Raw genomic sequence first — 22,305 nt, forward strand, 5'->3', positions numbered from 1 at the left:
ATGAAAATAAAAATAATTTAAAAATAAAAAAGATATTCCTGCATTGCAGGGGGTTGGACTAGATGACACTTGGGTCCCTTCCAACAATTTTATGCTTCTGTGGGCCAACAATAATGCCTTGACTTTGGTCCAGGAGCAAATGGACAATCAGTGCAGAAACTCTGAGCAGGCTTCCTAGCTGCAGTTTAGCTACTCTGTCAACAGGGTTGCGGTTAGTGGGGTGGGCAAATCCGCTCAGTTCAGTTTCTCTCAGTTTCTTATTTCCCCCATCTTTAAATTCTCCGCACATTTCCATTTCAGCTAATTTATTATTATTTTTAAAGTCCTCATGAAACTCCACCAGAATTTTAGTGCAAATGTCTAATGCAGGCAACAACTGTTTTGCATGTGTTCAAAGAACAAGCAACCACGCATGCACGCATCGCCACAACCCAGATGGGGCCAGAAAAGGGGGTGGGGTCGTACAAAAGAGGGCATAACGGGGCAGGGTGGACTTCCATGCACTCCACTGATTCGCGCAGGGGTCAGGAATGCAACCCTCCTGCAAAACGGTCATGGCCCGTATACATCTTTTGTATGAAACTCCGCCCAATATACACATTTTTGCAATGCATTTCCCTAATGTTTATGTTTCTGCCGATAAAATAAACCTCTGGACGTTATTTTCACTTGTACATGCATCTATTTGCACACTTTACCCCAGTATATCATTTTTTATTTTTTATTTTTGCGCACAATTACTTGTCAGGAGAGCTGCGCTGCAGAATTAAACCGGAATGCAAATTTCAAAGGCTATCGCTGTGTTTTGCTTTGCAGAGTGCTTCACAAAGTGTGCGGTTTTGTAGCAAACAGAACCAAATTTTTCCTGCATCAATCCCTAGGAGGGCGAATTTCCCCACGACATTAACATACGCAGATGTGGAGCAAACTGTCATAAAACAGCACAAGATGGCCAGCAGCTGGGCTTTGCTTTTAGGCAAATATCTTTAATAGTTTCTTCCTCCCCACCCCAATATCCCTTCTGCTTCTAAAGAAATCCCCTTCTCTCTCTAAGATGGTTGGATTGTCACAGCAGGTTTTTTTGGCACCCCTTTTGCCTCCTTTGCCAAGCCGGAAGGAGCAGAGCTATTTGGAGCAGTTTTGGATTTGCTCTCCAATCGTACCACCTGGGGAACCCGGTTCCCGTTCATTTTCAAAATCCGCTTTGGAAGGACCCAGCAAACAGGTTTGACTGCCGCCCCACTTTTATCCAGGGACATGCAGACGTAACAGAAGGGCCGGCTCGGCTTCGCCTGAGGGTCAGCGGAATGGCTCGGCTGTGCTGATTTCTTTGTTTTCCTTCCTCTCGCCTCTTTGTCAAAGCCAACGTGGACCTGCAGCTCTGCTCCCTGGGACGGAAGCAGCCGGGCTTCCATTTTTTTCTTCAAGTGCAGATTCAGTTTCTCTTTCACCAGGTCCAGCTCGAGGAAGAGGCTTGCCCTTATAATGGAGGCCTCCTTTTTCCGGATCCTGGCCTTTTCCATCTCCGGCCTGCTTTCACCAGCCACTGCTGCCCCTTTCTCCGTTTCTGCTTCCTTTCCACCAGTGGAAGGAGAAGGAAGCAGGGAGCCAGACTCAGTCGCTGGTTCCTTTTGCCCACTCCTTGCTTTCTCAGCTCGGCCAGCCTCTTTCTCCTTCTCTTCAAAGAAAGGTGAAAGAACCCTGCGGTGCACTCCTTCCGACTCTGTTTGCTGTTGCTTTGTAGTTCCAGTACTTCCACCAACCTCTGTTCCTTCCTTATCCAGGGAAACCGAGAGGACCTTCTGGGCTGGCCCTCCATCCTCCTCCTTTGGCTTGTCCTTTGTTTCTGCAGTCCCAGGACTTCCACCAACCTCTGTGTCTTTCTTATCAAGGGGAACTGGGAGAACCCTCTGGCTTGGAGCTCCCTCCAGCTGGTCCTTTGGCTGCTCCTTTGATTCCACAGGTCCAGTAGTTCTACTAACCATCGCTCCTTTCTCATCAAAGGTAACCTTGTGAATCTTCTGGGCTGGCCCTCCATCCTCCTCCTTTGGCTGGTCCTTTGTTTCTGCAGCCCCAGGACTTCCACCAAACTCTGTGCCTTTCTTATCAAGGGGAACAAGAAGAACCTTCTGGTCTGGCCCTCCGGTCTGCTCCTTTAGCTGCTCCTTTGGTTCTGCAGCCCCAGGACTTCCACCGACCTCTGTGCCTTTCTTATCAAGGGGAACAAGAAGAACCTTCTGGTCTGGCCCTCCAGTCTGCTCCTTTGGCTGGTCCTTTGGTTCTGCAGCCCCAGAACTTCCACCGACCTCTGTGTCTTTCTTATCAAGGGGAACTGGGAGAACCTTCTGATCTGGCCCTCCCTCCTGCTCCTTTGGCTTGTCCTTTGTTTCTGCTGCCCCAGGACTTCCATCGACCTCTGTTCCTTTCTTATCAAGGGGAACTGGGAGAACCGTCTGGACTGGACCTGTCTCCTGCTCCTTTGACTGGTCATTTGATTCCACAGTTCCAGTAGTTCCACTGACCATTGCTCCTTTCTCAACAAAGGTAACCTTGTGAACTGGCGCTCCTTCCACCTGCATTTTTTGGTGCTTTGATTCTGCAGTTGCAGTCCTTTCACCAATATCTTTTTCTTTCACATCAAGGGAAATATTGTGGCGTGTCCCTCCCACCACCTCCTTCTGGAGGTCCCTGGATTCCACAGTTACAGTTCTCCCAGTGATCACTATTCCTTTCTCATCAAAGGAGAATGGAAGAACCTTGTGGCATGGTTCTCCCTCTACCTCTTTTGGTTTGTCCCTTGATTCTACCATAACAGTGCTTCCACTCATCTCTGTTACTTTCTCATCAATGGAAATGGCAAGAACCTTGTGGCATGGTTCTCCCTCTACCTCTTTTGGTTTGTCCCTTGATTCCACCATAACAGTGCTTCCACTTATCTCTGTTATTTTCTCATCAACGGAAATTGCAATAACCTTGTGGCATGGTCCTCCCTCTACCTTCCTTGGTTGGTCCCTTGATTCCACAATTCCAGTTCTTTCCGTGCTCACTGTTCCTTTTTCATCAAGGGAAATTGGGACAGCCTTGTAGTGTGGACTTCCCTCCACCGCCACCTCCTTTTGATGTTCCCTTAATTCCACAATTCCAGTTCTCCCAGCGATCACTATTCCTTTCTCATCAAAGGAGATTGGAAGAACCTTGTGTTCTGGCCCTTCCTTCACCTCCTTTTGGTGGTCCTTTGATTCCACCATAACAGTGCTTCTACTTATCTCTGTTACTTTCTCATCAATGGAAATTGCAAGAACCTTGTGGCATGGTTCTCCCTCTACCTCTTTTGGTTGGTCCCTTGATTCCACAATTACAGTTCTTCCAGCCATCACTATTGCTTTCTCATCAAATGAGCTTGGAAGAACCTTGTGGCCTGGCCCTTCTTCCAGCTCCTTTTGAAGTTCCTTTGTTTCTACAGGTCTGGTTCTTCCTCCGACCTCTGTTGCTTTCTCATCAAATAAGATTGGGAGAACCTTGTAGTGTGGACCTCCCTCTACCTCCACCTCCTTTTGGTGTTCCCTTAATTCCACCATTCCAATTCTTCCAGTGATCGCTTTTTCTTTTTCATCAAGCAAAACTGAGAGAACCTTGTAGTGTGGCCCTCCCTCCACCTCCTTTTGTTGGTCCCTTGATTCCATAGTTACAGCTCTTCCAGTGATCACTGCTCCTTTCTCATCAAAGGAGAATGGAAGAACCTTGTGACCTGGTCCTCCTTTGAGCTCCTTTTGAAGTTCCTTTGTTTCTGCAGTTCTGGTTCTTCCTCCGACCTCTGTTGCTTTCTCATCAAATAAGATTGAGAGAACCTTGTCACATGGTCCTGCCTCTACCTCCTTTTGGTGGTCCCTTGATTCCACCATTCCAGTTCTTCCAGTGATCACTGTTCCTTTTTCATCAAGGAAAATTGGGAGAACCTTATAGTGTGGACCTCCCTCCGCCTCCTTTTGGTGTTCCCTTAATTCCACCATTTCAGTTCTTCCAGTGATCACCGCTCCTTTCTCATCAAAGGAGAATGGAAGAACCTTGTGACCTGGTCCTCCTTTGAGCTCCTTTTGAAGTTCCTTTGTTTCTGCAGTTCTGGTTCTTCCTCCGACCTCTGTTGCTTTCTCATCAAATAAGATTGAGAGAACCTTGTCACATGGTCCTCTCCCTACCTCCTTTTGGTGGTCTCTTGATTCCACCATTCCAGTTCTTCCAGTGATCTCTGTTCCTTTTTCATCAAGGAAAATTGGGAGAACCTTATAGTGTGGACCTCCCTCCGCTTCCTTTTGGTGTTCCCTTAATTCCACCATTCCAGTTCTTCCAGTGATCACTGCTCCTTCCTCATCAAAGGAGAATGGAAGAACCTTGTGACCTGGTCCTCCTTCGAGCTCCTTTTGATGTTCCTTTGTTTCTGCAGTTCTGGTTCTTCTTCTGACCTCTGTTCCTTTATCAGCAATGAAAATTGGGAGAACCTCATGGCATGGTCCTCTCCCTACCTCCTTTTGGTGATCTCTTGATTCCACCATTCCAGTTCTTCCAGTGATCTCTGTTCCTTTCTCATCAAAGGAAATTGCAAGAACCTTGTGATGTGACGCTCTCTCCAGCTCCTTTTGGCGGTCCTTTGATTCTGCAGTTCTGGTTCTTCCTCCAACCTCTGTTCCTTTCTCATCAAAGAAAATTGGCAGAACCTCGTGGCATGGTCCTCTCTCTACCCCCTTTTGTTGGTCCTTCGATTCCACCATTCCAGTTCTTCCACTGACTTCTATCTTTCTCTCATCAAAAGCAATTGCGAGAATCTCGTGGCTTGGCCTTCCCTCCAGCTCCGTTTGGTGGTCCCTTAATTTCGCCATTGCACTTCTTCCACTGACCACTGTTCCTCTCTCATCAATGAAAATTGGGAGAATCACGCAGGATGATCTTCCCGCTAGCTCCTCCTGGAAGTGCCTTAATTCACGGCCTCTGATCCCTTGTCTGCCCTCAGCCTCCACTCCCTTTCCCGCTCCTTCTCTTTCAGCTGACGCTCCATCGGTACTCAAGGAAAACCGGAGAACCTTGCTGGAGGATGCTGTCTCTGCCTGCATCCCCGTTTTGTGTGGCTTTGGGGGCTCTGGGACTATCAGCATTTGATCCAAGCCAAGAGGTGTTTCCTCCTTCGGATGCCTCCTCAAAATGATGCTGGGTGTGCAAGGCTCAGGCGGCACCCTTTTCATGATACTTGTTTCAGTCCCGCTCAGCTGTGAAGAACTGTAGGTCAGCTCTGCCACCGACTTTGAATAGGGCGTTGGAAGTTTCGACTTGTAGGCCAAGTATTTGTGTCCAATGTTCAGGTCAATGATGCAAGGAGCCTCTCCAGTGGCGAAGGGCAGGCAGATGTGTTTGGGCCTTGGGGTTTTGTTGCCAAAACGGATCGGCTTGGGCAGAGGATTTGCAGAAAGGACCTTGTAGAGTTGGAAGGAATTTTCCACCATTTCTGGAAAGGCGCCCGTCTGCATTTCTAACATCTTCACCGTCATGTGGAAAATGAGCTTCTTCACGTCTTCTGGCTCCATCGAGAGGAGAATATACTTCCCAGGGGAAGTCCCAGTTTTATGACCTGGCCTCTTCGTGAGGAAACAAGGCTTCCCGCTCTCTTTCGGCTGGTCCTCCAAATGGAGAAGGTAGTACTTCTTGGTTCCTGGAGATTCTCGTAAAGGTTTCGCATAGAGCACCGTGGCGTTTCTGTGTGGAGACTCAAGAGGCAGGGGGCTTCTGGCACAAATCGGCACTGGTGTTTTCTTTCTCTTTGGCCTTTGGGGGCTGCTTTCGAGCTCCCTGGAAAATTCATCCGCACAGGGTCGAAACCACGATTCAGACTTGGAGACGAGGGTGGGGACGCCACACCGCCTCTGAACCATTTTCTTTTTGACGTGAAATTCAAGGGAGCCTCTGGTTTCCCTGTCCATCTCTTCCAGGACTAAAGGGGCCAGCTCAGAGTCACGCAGAGGTAAGCTGGTGCCAGATTTTGCCTTTGTCACAGGCTGCTGACCGGTGGGAGAAGACGGCTTTGGCAAGCTTTCTTCCGAGGCGCTAGAATGTTCCTGTGGGCACGTCACATCCATATCTATACACGGAAGTGGCATTTGGTCTGAGCAGGACAATTCTGGAGGTTTCTCCTCCCTCTCCTCTTGATCCGTGCAACTTTCAACACTGTCTTTGTCCATCAGTTTGGGAGGAGAGGGTGGTTTGGCCTTATGTGATGGTGCAGGGCCCATACGAATTGCCAGGCATTTTTCCACCAAGATGACCTGGTCTTCTTTTTTATAAGTCGCGCTCTGGAGAATATTTATCTGTGTAAACGGAGCCATAGGCGGGAAGGAGGGGATTCTTATGACTTCTATATGTTTTTCAGGCAGCAACGGGACCTCCAACGGTTCACGCTTCGGCACTATCAAGCAGGGCTCCTCCGAATTGGAGCAGGAATTGGAGCTTTTGCTCTCCGTCACATCCGAGGAATCTAATACGGTCCACGAAGTATCCCTAGCATCCTGGAAGTTTTCGGAACTCGAATGCAGGTCCAGACATTTTAAATGAGGTAGGCAGGAGGAGGAGGAGGAAGACGAGGTGGACGAGGAGGAGCAGAAAGCATGGCTTAAAATGGCCTCACACTTCAGTGGAGGAAATCCAACATATTCTGGACATAAACACTCCTCTTGATGCCAATTTCCCATATCTTCACATGGAACAAGAGAACAGTGGTGTATTTCACAAGGCTGCTCACAACTGCAAGAAATAAGACAAAACAGAGTTGTTTAATAATAATAATAATAATAATAATAATAATAATAATAATAATAATAATTTATTTATACCCCGCCCTCCCCGACCAGAGCCAGGCTCAAGGCGGCTAACACCAATAAAATTACAATAAAACATAATGGGGGGGGGGGGACACAAACAAACAAACAAAAACCAGTTTATTAAAATACAGGTTAAAATACAATTTAAATGGTCATGTGTACATTTTCTTGGTTCCACTGAATTCCCCAAGGCTCTTTCTTCCCAGTAAGCAGGAACACCTCAAGGTGAGATTACTGCAAAAGGCTGTAAGTGGGACTGCTTTGAAGGGTGGTTTAGAAACTGCAGCTGGTGCAGAATCCTGACCGCTGACCAGAGCAAGACAGTCTGACCGTATAGCAGCCATCTTGGCATGACTGCACTGGCTGCAAATTAGTTTCCAGGCCCAGTTCAAAATCGTGGATGTGATCTATAAAGTCTTCCACAGGGCCACAATACCAACTCTACAAGTCTATTGTATGACCGTCTCTCCCCCTCATGGATCAAACTGGACCTTGCATTTGTCATCCCAGGCCTTTCTCCCTGAGAGAGGTATTGAGGATGACAGCATAAGAACAGGCCTTCTCAGTGGTGCCTCCCCATTTCAGAATGCTCTCCCTAGGGATACATGGCTGGCACCATCACTATCTGTTTTTAGGTGCCATTTTTATTCACCCAATGTTTTGTACATTTGATGCGTTAATAAGGGTCATGTCCAACTGAATTTTAATCGTGTGTGTGTGTGTGTGTGTGTGCATATATATATAGTGGTTTACAAATGCTTTAAAATAATAGATCCATTGAAATTAGTGGGCCTGGGTATTGCATGCCCATTAATTTCCCAGAGGACTATTCTGAATATGACTAATGTTGGACACCACCCAAATTCCTACCATTTCCAAAAGTTCACATTTTTTAAAACTACATGTCTATGCAATTTCTAAGATCGGGCTGGGCAATCACATGAGGACGAGAAAAGAAAAGGCAGCGTGGAAAAGAAAGTACCAAGTTAGCATAAAGCGAGATAAAACTTTGTTTTTTGTGTTGAGGGGAGTGGGGACCGAGTTGTGTCCTACAAAACATTTTAGGAACCGCCTTAGGATGGAATTCAACGCCAGGGAGATACAGAGCAGGCACACTGAACTTAGTGGGCAGGTCTAACTTCTATGTCATTGTGTCTACTCTGGAGGAAAACAACAGAGGGAAAAGAGGGACAGGGATGGCAGAACACCTGATTTGCGTGCAATAAGTCCCAGATTCAGTCCCCAGCATCTCTAAGCACAGCCTGGAAAGACCTGAAAGCCTGGAAAGCTGCTGCCTGATATGAGCCTGATTCTTGTTCACATTCATCCCTTGTTAGCTTTTCTGGTTTGCATTCATCCCTTGTTAGCGTATCTTGTTAGCATTTTTTTTAAAATGATATTTATTAAATGTTTAATAGTTACAAAAAGAAAAGAAACAAAGAAGAAAAGAAACAATGAAAGTTTAACAAACAATACATCAAAAATAAAGAGAGAAAACAATACCACAAAACAACAAGAAAAAATTAAAACATTTAAAAACATCCAATTTTCATTTCATTATCTTTCATATGCTTGTTCCCTCGACTTCCTCGCACCTCCCTTTTTTGTATTCTAGTTCAAATTAGCTAATTCAACAAATCCTTTCCCTCTTTCTCAATTTTTATTCTATAATTTATCCTAACCCAGTTTAACTTTAAATTTTCCACTTTAGCACATTAACAATTAATATTCATATAATTCTTAATAACATTTCTGCTAAAACCGTATAACTTCATTCCAATATTCTTCTAACATTCATTAATTTTGCAATATTTCTGTAAATCTACTTTAATTTTTTTCCAATCTTTTTCCATCAACTCTTCTCCCTGGTCTCGGATTCTGCCAGTCATTTCCGCCATTTCCATATAGTCCATCAGCTTCATCTGCCATTCTTCCTGTTAGTGTTTCTTGTTTGCATTTATCCCTTGTTAGCTTTCACACCACCTGGGACATAAGGGGCTGCCTTTTACTCCCCAGGGCCCTTACCAGTCTTCTCCCAGAAGACTCCCCACCTGGGCGCCCCCTAGAACACAGCCCAAATAACATCCCTTTAGTCTAGAGTTACTGAGGGCGTACCTACCTTTCGAAATAAGAAGTTAACGGTGCCCCACAAACGCAAAGACATTCTGCGACAAAAAAATAATTATTTGTTTTGAAGATTTATTATAGCTCTGTAATGTTTAATCAATGAATGACATCGACTCAGGGATACGAAAACCTTTTTGGCCTGAGGGCCACATGGCAGTAGTGGGTGGGGCCGAATTAAAAGTAGACGGAGCAGCACATGTAAATTTTACCTTTAGTTTCCACACAAACGCTCCTCTTTATCTATCCTCCATTCACTTCTGAAGGAGGGTTTTTTTATTTTATTGTCATTCCCACGTCAACACCTGCCCCGCCGGCACTGCCATGATGAAGCATGTTTTATTTTATTTTATTTATAGAGGTATTTATAAAACTGCCAGCTTGCAATAAGCGGTGTACACCACGTTAAACCAAGAACAGACGTCCCACACCGATAACAGTGTAGATCTCCACAGAGACAATGCAATTATTACAGGAGTTGGAAAAGAACAAGTTAGGGCAGCGTTAGAAACTGAGATATGGAAGCTAGGAGCTAAATGGTGCAACAGCAGAATGTCTAGGCATGCTTTTTATAACAAGAATACAAAGCTGGAAATGAATGAACTGCAGCTAAAATATTACGTTCATTTTTCACATGGTCTAGTTTTTCATTTTTCACATGGTCTAATTCTTTCCTGCCCGCCCACCCTACCTCTGGGTTAGAAGCACCTCTTAGGTGGCACTGTTGTCTAAACCACTGAGCCTCTTAGGCTTGCTTATCAGAAGGTCGGCAGTTCGAATCCGTGTGACACTGGTGAGCTCCTGTTGCTCAGTCCCTGATCCTGCCAACCTAGCAGTTCGAAAGCACACCAAAAAGTGCAAGTAGATAAATAGGTACCACTCCGGTGGGAAGGTAAATGGCGTTTCTGTGCGCCGCTCTGGTCTCGATGTTCCATTGCGCCAGAAGCAGTTTAGTTATGCTGGCCACATAACCCGGAAAAACTGTCTGCGGACAAACGCCGGCTCCCTTGGCCTGTAAAGCGAGATGAGCGCCGCGACCCCAGAGTCGTCTGCGACTGGACTTAACTGTCAGGGGTCCTTTGCCTTTTCCTCCCCCCCCCCTCCACTCTGCAGCTTTAATCTGAAATCTTAGGCACAGTACTATGCCCAGAGCTCAGAAACTGCTTGCACTAATGAAATTCCCTGTCGCAAAATGCACCTAGAACAATGGGAGTTTCGAACACTGTTTAAGGGAGAAAGTCAAGTTGCAAAAACATACCATTTTTTCCTGGTGCTTCCTGCTCTGCTTTTCTCTCTAGTTCGGGAACCGTTTCCGCCTGTGTGAAGGTAGATGAGTAGAGTGAAAAACGGATTACCTGCTTTCCAGTTCTCTTAGGCAGCCGTTCTCTTACGTCAGCCTTCGCCACAGAATCATAGGGGTTGGAAGGGACCCCAAAGGTCATCTTGCCCAACCCCTTGCAATGCCGTGATCACAACTAAACAATCCATGACAGAAGGCCGCCCAACTTCTGCCTAAAAACCTTCAACGCAGGAGAGTCCACCACCTCCCGAGGGAAACCGTTCCGCCATTGAATAGTTCTCACCATCAGAAAGTTCTTCCTAATATTTAGTCAGAATCTCCTTTATTGTACTTTGAATCTGTTGATCCTGGTCCTACCTTCTGGAGCTGCTGAGGTATTTGATGATAGCCATCCTATCTCCTCTCACTCGTTAGGTAGTAAAATCCATGTTAAATACAGTGGTGCCCCACAAGACGAATGCCTCGCAAGACGGAAAACCCGCAAGACGAAAGGGTTTTCCGTTTTCAGAGGTGCTTCGCAGGACGAATTTCTCTATGGGCTTGCTTCGCAAGACGAAAATGTCTTGTGATTCTTGCGGGGGGTTTTCGCTCCCCACCCCCCTTTTCTAAGGCACTAAACTGCTAATAGCCTTTTAGCAGCTAATCCGCTAATCCCTTAAGCCTTTAATAGCCGCTAATAGCCGCTAAACCGCTAATAGTGCTAATCCGCTAATGGGGTTGCTTCGCAAGACGAAAAAACCGCTAGATGAAGAGACTCACGGAACGGATTCTTTTCGTCTTGCGAGGCACCACTGTAGCTGTTTTAAGGTTTATTTTAAAAGTCTAGAACGGATTACAGTGGTACCTCGGGTTAAGTACTTAATTCATTCCGGAGGTCCATTCTTAACCTGAAACTGTTCTTAACCTGAAGCACCACTTTAGCTAATGGGGCCTCCTGCTGCTGCTGCGCCGCCAGAGCACAATTTCTGTTCTCATCCTGAAGCAAAGTTCTTAACCCGAGGTTCTATTTCTGGGTTACCGGAGTCTATAACCTGAAGCATATGAAACCTGAAGCGTATGTAACCCAAGGTACCACTGTAATCCGTTTTGCATTACTTTCTATGGGAGAGTGTGCCTCGGTTTTGGAACAGACTTCCGGAACTGGTTAGGTTTGAGAACCAAGGTACCACTGTAATTTTCTCGGCCATAACTACTGAATACGCTTTAAGGAGAAACATCTCTTTACCGAGCTCACAGTCGCCTCGCGAGGCTTCGCTTGCGAAGAAGCCGGGCCCGATGAAGTCCAGATGTTTACCACCAGCCACAGAAGCAGCACGGCCGATCCCACCAGGAGGAACCCCCAGGGAGAGTCCGAAAGCCAGCAGAAACCATGCTGCAAGCAGAAAGACTTGCGGAATTTCAGCAGCTTGCTGCCCTCCTGGTAGGGGATGCCTGGGTCTTCCCGCACTACTATCCTGCCGCTGTGGGGGGAGGGATCTCTGTTTGGCTTCTTCCCCAACAGCAGGGAACTCAGCACCAAAGCTGCATATGCGTGTCTCATGCTAGGTCCGCGCCACTGCGTCAAGGGCGCATTCCAAGCGGGTGTTTGTGTGTGTTTTACATCCGTCCCATCGCGCCAGGAAGCCAAGCTGGGACCTTTGTGACAGCCAGGTTGCCGGTCCGAGAAAAGATGGGGCAGGTGTCCGTACAAAATGTTGGCCTCTCATCTCAGTTATGTCACAATAAGATCACTGCAGGGCCTGGTTGCTAAGGGACTGATTTGTGGCTCAAAGCTGGTGGAGAGGGATGCTTTCGGGGTGAACACAGTTTATCAAACTTAATGCCGCTATCTGTCAGGAGCCCAGGTTCCCAGCTTGATAACACAGTAAAGGTAAAGGGACCCCTGACCATTAGGTCCAGTCATGGCCGGCTCTGGGGTTGTGGCGCTCATCTCACTTTATTGGCCGAGGGAGCCATGTGGCCAGCTTCCGGGTCATGTGGCCAGCATGACTAAGCCGCTTCTGGCGAACCAGAGCAGTGCACAGAAATGCTGTTTACCTTTCTGCCGGAGCGGTACCTATTTATCTACTTACACTTTGACGTACTTTCAAACTGCTAGGTTGGCAGGAGCAGGGACCGAGCAATGGGAGCTCACCTCGTCGCAGGGATGCGAACCGCCAACCTTCTGATCAGCAAGTCCTAGGCTCTGTGGTTTAATCCACAGCGCCACCCGTGTCCCGCTAACACAGTAAGCGTAGGTAATTAAAAAGGAGGATTTATTGCAAAAACAAACAGATAGCTCTGGATGGCTCTAACGCAGCCAAGATGACCCTTCTGAAGATAAAATTGGGGGGAAACCCAAAACTGTATACATTATTGTACTTCACCAGATCTTAACCTATTACAGTATTTTTAAGAACAGATTCCAAATATCATTGAATTTGTCCATGGCAAGTCTGTGTTTGCAGGCAAGTTGTTCGTATGTTGCGAGTTTGTATAAGGCTTCAACCCAATCGTAGAAGGGATATATATTATATTATTATGTATCTTGTGTTTTATTTTGCAGTTTTAAGTCGTGAACCGCCCCAAGATCTGCGGATGAACCATGGCATATAAATTCAATGAATAGAATAAAAAAAACCACACAGCCGAACAGTTGCTTGGTTTTAATGAAACCTTCGCTATACCTTCCAAACTTCGCTATACCTTCCAAACTCCCCCACCCTAGACACCCTTTCTAGTTCCATCCCCAAACCACGTATGTTTATTAAGGACCTTTTCTACTTGACCTGCCCCCCCCCCACGCCCAAAGAACCTCTTCAATACCAGAGATATTGCAGCAACAGGAATCAGAAGTGGGGGGGGGGATGCTGTTGCCCTCTTGTGTTTCCCATAATGGGCATCTGGTTGGCAGCTGTTGAGAGCAGGAATCTAAACTAGATGGGCCACTGGCCTGATCCAGCTACCCATACGTCCTTTAGGATAAGGAAGTAAACACAACAAAGGAGCGAGAGAGTGAGAGAGCAAAAGTATAAATAGTTTCCTTTTTAATTTCAGCACAAAAAAGATAACTCTTCCACCAGGTGTTTCATGTGATAGAAAACAGCAGAGGAGACGTCTGCCAGATGTGGGAAAGGACCAGGAGTCAGGAAATGGGCCTGCTGGTTGCCAACACCCCTCACACCAAGACTGTAAAGCAGGCATAGGCAAACTCTGGCCCTTCAGATGTTTTGAGACTACAATCCCCATCATTCCTGACCACTGGTCCTGTTAGCTAGGGATGATGGGAGTTGTAGTTCCAAAACATCTGGAAGGTCAGAGTTTGGCTCTGCCTGCTGTAAAGTCAGGGTTTCTCCAGCTGGTTTTGGACTACAATTCCCATCATCCTCGACCACTGGTCCTGCTAGCTAGGGGTGATGGAAGTTGTAGTCCAAAACAGAGAAAACCTTGCTATAAGCTTAGGGAGGCCCGTTTGCCCTTTGCTAAATCCTCCCTGCATTCCTTTCCTCCCTCCCTAGGCTATTAGAAGCTCTGGGCAAGCATGCCCAGATGTACACAGAGGCTGAAAAGAAGAGGCCCCAGTCCTTGGGGGCGAGACAGGCTGCTTCAGGTTGAAGTGGGCACATTGGTTTGGTCCGGCACCTTGTTAAACTGGGTGCTTCTTGCCAAAACGCCACCTGCCCAGCTCACCTGCCCTTCCTGCCCATAAGGGTGTTCCTTCAAGCTGCTTGGGCTCTACTACTCTTCTGCAGTGGAGCCCAATGGGCGAAAGGCAGGGAGCCCAACAGTAGGTGGCGCCAAGGCCAGAGCCAGCTATTTCTAGCTAAGTCTTCCAGCTGAGCATAGAGGAGGAAGCTAACACAGACAGGATTTCTTGTAAGCAGGCAGGCAGGGTTTTGTTTTTCCCCAGGGGGGTTGCAGGCTGATATTGGCGGGGCGGCACCCAATTTGCCCTACCGGACTGGCCTCCACTATAATGTTCCCTACCGGCAGCTAAAAATGCAAACAGGCGCAAGGCAGTGTGAGAATTAGGAGTGGGGTGGGGGAGAGAAAGTGGATCCAAACAACCATGAATGAAGGCAGGCTGCTGTTTGTAAGGGGGGGGGGGGACCTCTGAACCTATCAGGAAGACTCTCCGCCTGGGAGTGGCGGGTGAGGACAAGGGGCTGTACACAAGCCCAGCGGAGCAAGCTCTTCACAGCTGCAGATCCAGAGGGAATGAGCGCCGCCGTGAGGGCTCCCCATCTCAGCCTGGAGCTGGGGAAGCCAGAGGGGGTGTGAAGGATTTGGGAGGAAGAGAGATCTAAGGGTAAGGGAGCAGGGCTGGGACACTGCTGAGTGTTGAACCAGTTGCCAGAGTTTCACAGCTGGGTGATGAGCTCTTAGCGCAGTGGCTGGATTGGGAAAATGCCACCCTCGCGCTGCCCAATTCTGGCAACATTCCTGGTAACGTTAAATCAGGGGCAGCTAAGCAGATTCTTGTTGAGTCCACCAGCCCTGATCACTGGCCACAGAGATGGGGGTGTCCAGCAGCAATCTGGAGGGGGACCACAGTTCAGTCCCCGCTCCCTGGCTTCACACACAAGTTAAAAACGACAACGTTGAACTGCATGGGAGGTGCGTTGCGACTGTTCCCAGGAAATGCCAGCCAGGGTCTCCAGTCCAGCAATGCTCAGAGCATTTTTTTGCACAGAAGGATTGACAAAAGGGGGGGGGGTAGCGAGTCTTGGAAGGCACGTTTGGCAAGAGCTAGGCCAGAGGAAAAAAGCTTGGTCAGAAATGGACACACACACACCTCCCAGCCCAGGTCTGTAACAGAGACAGGGACTCCCAGGCAGCTGCCTCTCTCCAATTGTGGGGGACGCCCCTCCTGAAGCCCCGGGGGACCCCAAAGCAGTTGTACAGAGCCTATCTGCAGTCCCGTGCGGAGAACCCAAGGTCAGGATGGCGAGAGGAGCGCAAGGCTGAAGAAAGATGAGCATGGCGACAAGGAGGAGAGGCCGGGGACACAGCAAAGTGCAGGACTCCACACGCTGGGCGTTTCGGGGTTTGGCTTCACGTCCGCGGTCTCCCAAGGGCAACGGCGCCGGGAGGCTGGCAAGAGCCTGGTGCACAGCAAGGTCCGCAGCACCCAGCGGCAAAGTCACGTCTGCGCCAGGGGCAGCTCCTCCAAGCCTTCCTTCCCCAGGCGATATCGGGCCAGATCCTTCCGTGTGACCAGACCCACCACCTATAGAGAGAAAAAGGCAGAATTTCAGGTCACTCGGGAGCGGCAGAACCAGGCCCTGAGCAGAGGTGCTTCTAGGCAAAAAGGTAAAGGACCCTTAGATAGTTAAGTCCAGTCAAAGGCGACTATGGGGTTGCAGCGCTCATCTCGCTTTCAGGCTGAGGGAGCCGGCGTTTGGCCGCAGACAGCTTTCCGGGTCATGTGGACAGCAGGACTAAGCCGCAACGGGACACTGTGTTGGAAACCAGAGCTCACGGAAACACCGTTTACCTTCCCACCGCAGCGGTACCTATTTATCTACTTGCACTGGCGTGCTTTCGAATTGCTAGGTTGGCAGGAGCTGGGACAGAGCAACAGGAGCTCACCAGTGTCACACGGATTCGAACTGCCGACCTTCTGATAAGCAAGCCCAAGAGGCTCAGTGCTTTAGACCACAGTGCCACCTAAGAGGTGCTTCTAACCCAGAGGTACCCAAATGTGGAGGTGCTTCAGAAGCTGCTAGACTCACATTTTCCCTGACAGGTGACCATGTTTGCTGAGGATGATGGGAGGGGTCAGCAAACCTTTTCAGTAGGGGGCCGGTCCACTGCCTCTTAGACCTTGTGGGGGGCCAGACTATATTTCTTTTTTGGGGGGGGGGAATGAACAAATTCCTATGCCCCACAAATAACCCAGAGATGCATTTTAAATAAAAGGACCGCCCCCCAGGCCTTAGTTTGCCTGCCAATGAGCTAGACTGTCTCCCTCCTTGCTGTCTTTCCCCTGGCAGGTAAAGACTGTTATTCCAACAGGCTTTTGGGAACTGACTGCCTTTTAGAAAAGGGCTTTTCGTTTGTCTGTCTGTTTCTGCTATCAGTGTTTTAATAGATTTGCATTTACATTCCATTACAGTTTACCCTTTAGCCATTATCTTTTCTATGTTTATATGTGTTATATGGGCTTAGCTAGCTGCCCAGATCACTTGGCTAGAGCGCGGCGATGATCATGCCAAGGTCGTGGGTTCGATCCCCATACAGGTCCTCCTGCACTGCACAGGGGCTGGACTAGAGGACCTCTATGGGGCTCCCTTCCAACTCTACACTGCTAAGATTATTATCTGCGTTTGTTTTAAACTTCTGTGCATTGCCTTGAATTCTGGTTCTGAGAAAAGGTGGGATAAAATGAAACTAATACAGTCATACCTCAGGTTACAGACGCTTCAGGTTGCGTTTTTTCAGCTTACGGACCACCGAAACCTGGAAGTACTGAAACGGGTTACTTCCGGGCTTCGGCGATCATGCTTTGCACGTGCACAGAAGCACTGAATCGCAACCCGCACATGCGCAGACACACAGCTGCGGGTTGCGAATGTGCTTCCCGCATGGATCACGTTTGCAACCCGAGTATCCACTATAATCAATTCATTAGGAAATAATAATAATAATAATAATAATAATAATAATAATAATAATAATAAAGTAAAAAACGTAAAGAAGACAAAAGCCTACATTAATGCCTGGGTCAGACTATTGGTCTATCTAGCCCAGCTGTCCAAGATCCCCAACAGAGAGGGTCTTCGCCAACCCTAACTGGAGATACAGGGACTCAAACCTGGGACCCTCCCCATGCAAAAGGTGAGCTCTGCCACTGGGTGTCAGGCTTCAGGGAATCCGATCCTGCTGGCAGCCAGCAAGGAGATAAACAAGAGTTCTTACCAAGTCATTTATTCCATAGTTCACAGAGAGATACAAAAGAATGCAGCCTCCCAAAATAACGGCGTTGCTCCAAACAAAGTCCCACCCCCTCCATCTCTCCTATTCTACGTCATCCCTGCGACGGCTAATCTGAGCTTTCTGCCTCTGAGCCTTCTGTTCTCCTACCCTCAATGCCTGCCTGGTCCTGGGAGGGGGGGGGTCAGGAATGCTCCCCAAGGACACTGAGTCTGTCAGCTGCCTCTCCCCAGTGCTTTGTCTTCTGCCCCTCTCCCAATATTTCCCAGCTTCTCCTCTCTGCAGCCTCTGAACTATGCCCTTCTGCAAACCACTGTTCTAAATCTATACTGTCCTCCTGTTCTTGGGAAGGTTCAGGAGAAGAGGCGGGCGGCCTCCACCATTCCTCCTCTGTCCAGCCACGGACATAGGGCTGCAAGACCACTTCCTTGAGATCTCCTGCCATCTCGAGCAAGATGTTTCTTCCAGCCTTGACTCACCTGGTTATGATTATCCACCACCACGAGGTGGCGCAAGCCCAGGGCCCGGAACAACTTGTAAACCCTCGTTAGGGTGGCTTCCTGCAAACCAGGGAAATCATATTAGACAAGAGAAAGGCAATGAGTTTCCCCCCACCCCACCCCAGTAAAACGAAAACAACCCAGGATGCTGTTAAGGGACAAGGAAGCCCTCGTCACCAGAAGCATCCCTCGTTCAAAATGCCTTCAAAACAATAGAGGTTGCCGCCCCCAACCCGGTCCTACCAAGGGCACGGTGTAAGGCGAGGGGTTCATGAATTCGGTCAGGTCCATCATGCACTCCCGCTCATCCTGGGAGACGTGGATCGACTGGATGGGGGGGAAGCGGGGGTAGGCGTCCCGGAAGTCCTTCAGCTTCAGCCGGCGCTGCACCAGGGACAGGTTGGCTCTCTCCACAAAGACCTAAAAGGGGTCAGGCATGGTGGTGGCAGAGGGCAAATGGACAGGGATGCCTGCTAGCCCCTGCTTGCTGCCCTCTTCCCTGGGGTTCCCCCAAGTCCTCCTGCTGCCTGGGGGACCCTCCCATCCTGCAGAGAGGGTTGACTCCAACCGCACCGTGACTTGAAACCAAATGTTGGATTAGGCAAAAACGTGCCTCTTCAACCAGGCCTCGGGCTGATTTAAAAAGGGGCATCGGATGTCAATGTGTTGCGGGAGGGGAGGGGGGCTTATTTGTTTGTTTTTGGTCTTTTTTTATTATGCATTTTGTGTTTTTTTAAATTGCGATTTTGTGCTGTGAACCGCCCCGAGATGGATATGGGTGGATGTGGATGGATATGGATAAAGGGTGGTATACAATTTTAATAAAATTTTTGTTGTTTGTTGTTGTTGCAGCTACAGGACTCTCTCCCGCAGGGAGACAGTGATGGCCACCAACCTGTATGGGATTATTATTATTATTATTAATTAAACTTGCATACCGTCCTTCATCCATAGATCTCGGGGCTGCGCACTCCATTAAAAGGCAAGATAAAAACACCAAAATACATAAGAACAAGAACAGACTGGGCCAATCCACGGAAGGCTTCTGCCCATCATTGCTATGCTATGTCTCCATAATCGGAGGCAGCAATTCTTCTAAATATTGCTTGCTGGGAACTGCAGGAGGGGAGGGGGCTCTTGGGGGTTTCCCACAGGCATCTAGTCGACCACAATGAGAACAGGATGCTGGACTAGGTGAGCTCTTGGGCCAGATCCACAGGGCTCCCCTTACGTCAGCGGTTCTCAACCTGTGGGTCCCCAGATGTTGTTGGACTACAACTCCCATCATCCCTGAGCTCTGTGGCCTTGCTAGCTAGGGGTGATGGGAGTTGTAGTTCAACAACATCTGGGGACCCACAGGCTGAGAAAGGCTGCCTTATGTTCTTGCGACTTCTGTTTGCACACTGGATATTCCCTTCTGCCTTCTCACATCACACACACCCCAATCTGTTCTGGAGGGTTGGGGGAACCCCAGGAGTAGATGGGTTAAGAGGCGTGCAGAGGAAAAGGAGGGGGAGCTCCGCCACCACAACCAGAAGTCGTTTTGCTCACGCAGTGACTTTAAGTCACATACGACCCAGAGAAGCTGACCAGTCTGGCAGCAGAGCAGGAGTGGGGAACCTGCGCCCCAATCCAGATGCTGCTGGACTACAACTCCCATCATCCTGACCACGCTGGCTGGGGCTGATGGGAATTGTAGTCCAACATCCGGAGGAGGACCAGGTTCCCCGTTCCCTGCAGTGCTTTGTTTGTTTGTTTTTATTTAACCAAATTTATATACCCCTTGATTATAGGGAAGAACTCCAAGCGGCTTCTGAGATATATTCAAACTATCAATAATAGTCGTTGAAAACATTAACAGCGAAAGAAACTGAAATGTTCTAGAGGAGATGATCTGTGACTGAGCTGCGGCCCTCACCTTGTGCTTCAGGAGGACAATCAACTGGGAGCGCAGGATCAGGCCTCGCAGTCCCGCTGCCTGCAGGGAGAGAGGCTGTCATTGGGGTGCCTCTTGTGTAGAACTCTCTTGGCCCCAACAATTCCCCACCCATCCTTTCCACATGATTTTAGACACCAGGAAGGACAGACAGGCATTTAAACATCTGGGCTGCTGCTGTTGTTTCCCCTGGAGCTTATTTCAGAATTAGTTTGTTGTCATTTTGCGGTTTTCTTCGCTCAGAATTATAAACCTGCAAGTACACTGTATGAGCGGTGGGCAAGTGGTAAGGCATCAATCTGGTAAATCGAAGATCACGGGTTCAAACCCCGCCTGTGCCTCAAAAAACTGGAGTCATTACCTTGCCCTGGTGGGCGCGCAAGACAGATACTAAAAGAAGGGGCTTGTTTTCGCAAGGCAGTGTAGTGCAGTGGCTAGAGTAATACACTACGACCTGGGAGACCAGGGTTCGAATCTAGCCAGGAAGCCATGAAGCTCACTGGGTGTGTGACCTTGGAGCAGTCACCATTTCTCAGCCTAACCTACCACACAGGGCTGTTGGGAGATTAAAATGGGACACTGAGCTCCTTGGGAGACAATAAAAGGTAAAGCTAAAGGGACCCCTGACCATTAGGTCCAGTCGTGACCGTCTCTGGGGTTGCGGCGCTCATCTCGCTTTATTGGCCGAGGGAGCCGGCATACAGCTTCCGGGTCATCTGGCCAGCATGACTAAGCTGCTTCTGGCGAACCAGAGCAGCGCACGGAAACGCCGTTTACCTTCCCGCCGGAGCGGTACCTATTGATCTACTTGCACTTTGACGTGCTTTCAAACTGCTAGGTCGGCAGGAGCAGGGACTGAGCAACGGGAGCTCACCCCGTCACGGGGATTTGAACCACCAACCTTCTGATCGGCAAGTCCTAGGCTCTGTGGTTTAACCCACAGCACCACCACACAATGGCTGTGCATATATGTAATAAATAAGACAATGCCTAATACATCTTATGAACACACGTACGCATTTTACTCAAGTTCCGCAAGTGGGCCTTAAAAAATGTAGGAGCCTGCCTTAGCCGGACTTTTGCTCCATCTAGCCCAATACTGTCAACACTGGCAGTCAGAAATGGCCTTCCAAAGGTGTCAAACTGGGTTTTTTCCCAGCCCTACCTGGCGATTGGACCTGGGACGATCTACGTGAGAAGCAGGTGCCCTCTGCTGAGGCATTGCCTTTTCCTAACCTTTTCTCCAAGAAACAGGGTTCCGAGCATCAAGGCACCCAAGTCAGTTCCCGCCGCCCTACCTGATCGCTGCCTGGAATGCTCTCCACCACAGGGAACCCGTTGTGGTTGGACGACGTATCGCTAAGGATGTCCACAATGACGCCCACTTTCTCAATCCTTCGGAGGGAGGTCACCGGGGTGCTCATCACTTCTCTGCAGAGGGGAAAAAAATGAAACAATACACAGAGATCACATTAAAAACCCACAGAGGGGAGGAGTGTGGACTGCGGGGCCTTCTCTGTGGTGGCCCCCTTTGTTGTGGAATTTCCTTCCACACACAAAAAGGAGCACCTGGCTTCTCCGGTACACAGCTTTCGGATAATGCTGAAGACACAGATCTGTTACCCTGGCCTTTTGACTCGGCCCCCTGCAGTCCCTCTTTAAACAAGCCCCTTTGTTCATTGTCATGGGGACTAGCATCTTGCTTTGCTGTTGCAGGAAGGTCTTAAAGGCTCATGCCTTGCACTCATAAGGTCCTAGGTTCAGTTCCCAGCATCCCCAGGCAGGGATGGGAAAAGATCCCCCGCCTGAAAGCTCAGTGAGTTTAATGCTCCAATGTTCTCACTTGGTATAAGGCAACTTCCTAGATTAAAACATACAAAGAATGAGGTCTCCCTGAATTTGTCAGGGTCAGATTCGGGTTGTGTGCTTTCGGGACTCGATTTGTTATTTGTTTCAACGCTGGATTTTAAATCGTTGCAACCCTGCAGCTGGTGTAGGGTGGGATGATATATTTAAGAACAGCAATACCACCAGCAGCACTTTCAGGTTTTTCGATACACTGAGAACCCGTACAAACCCTGCTGCGGCCTGATCCTGTCAGCTTACCTGGCAGTAAATGAGTGGGATGTGACAGGGGCTTCCCAGTGCAAGAAGGGAACACTCTGAAGCTGGATGTGCATGTCATACAAACCCTGGAAAGAGAAGAAACTGTGAGCTGGGGCACATCTGGTGGGCAGGGCCGGATTTAGGTTTGGTGAGGCCCTAAGCTACTGAAGGTAATGGGGCCCTTTATATGCCTAGCTGTCCTTTGTCAACAACAAATCCTACAGGTACCAGAGAGGACCCGCAAGTGGATAAACAGTCTTAAGCTTGGCTCCGTTTTACCGTATGTCTGTTTCAGCAGCGATATTGTAAAAGCTCATTTTTGTAAGTTTGCAAATTTAAGCTGCACTTTTAACTTTTCACGGTCGGAATTTGAGAAAATAGTGCGGCTTATATTCAGGCCAATACAGTAATATGTACAGAAGGCTGAGGAAACTTTCCCAGCCTGAAGGCTGCATTGCCTAGTGGGCAGTCTACTGGGGGCATAATGCCCCTGGTTTGCGGAGCTAGAGGTTAAAGTGGCAGAATGATGGCTGTGACCCTTACCCAGGGCTGGATTTAGGTTTG

The 22,305-nt window shown here is 48.6% G+C and overlaps 3 protein-coding genes across 6 annotated transcripts in view; all 3 read right to left on the minus strand.

Annotated features, from left to right (window-relative positions):
- CIITA (class II major histocompatibility complex transactivator) overlaps positions 1–22,305 on the minus strand; it is a 1,021,617-nt gene that overhangs the window by 197,034 nt on the left and 802,278 nt on the right. The window lies entirely within an intron of this gene.
- Positions 966–12,095, minus strand: LOC310664322 (uncharacterized protein). Of its 2 annotated transcripts, XM_083413300.1 has the most exons (6): positions 11,510–12,095; positions 10,243–10,300; positions 8,980–9,025; positions 4,295–6,783; positions 3,411–4,186; positions 966–3,194 (listed from the first exon to the last, which is right to left on the minus strand). In XM_083413300.1, exons 1-6 carry the CDS (start codon positions 11,822–11,824, stop codon positions 1,050–1,052), a joined length of 5,829 nt encoding a protein of 1,942 aa, XP_083269426.1. In that variant the 5' UTR covers positions 11,825–12,095; the 3' UTR covers positions 966–1,049. The 2 variants fall into 2 exon arrangements, with proteins under 2 accessions (XP_083269426.1, XP_083269425.1); XM_083413299.1 differs by having other exon boundaries at positions 966–4,186; positions 11,510–12,089.
- The window catches only part of CLCN7 (chloride voltage-gated channel 7), a 37,108-nt gene continuing 28,096 nt past the window's right edge, over positions 13,294–22,305 (minus strand). Inside the window, exons 20-26 of one of the 2 annotated variants that reach the window (XR_014504910.1) lie at positions 21,742–21,827; positions 20,934–21,066; positions 19,618–19,677; positions 17,943–18,119; positions 17,679–17,759; positions 13,659–15,493; positions 13,294–13,524 (exon numbers count right to left, since the gene is read on the minus strand). Coding sequence is in view for 1 of the 2 variants with exons in the window: in XM_083413485.1 (XP_083269611.1) it covers positions 15,407–15,493; positions 17,679–17,759; positions 17,943–18,119; positions 19,618–19,677; positions 20,934–21,066; positions 21,742–21,827 (624 nt within the window). In the remaining variant the exon portion in view is untranslated. Of the gene's footprint in view, positions 15,494–17,678; positions 17,760–17,942; positions 18,120–19,617; positions 19,678–20,933; positions 21,067–21,741; positions 21,828–22,305 lie in introns of both variants that reach the window. The other variant, XM_083413485.1, reaches the window with a different exon arrangement.

Source organism: Podarcis tiliguerta (genome assembly GCF_965153285.1).
Source record: "Podarcis tiliguerta genome assembly, chromosome: 14".
NCBI classification, from domain to species: domain Eukaryota; kingdom Metazoa; phylum Chordata; class Lepidosauria; order Squamata; family Lacertidae; genus Podarcis; species Podarcis tiliguerta.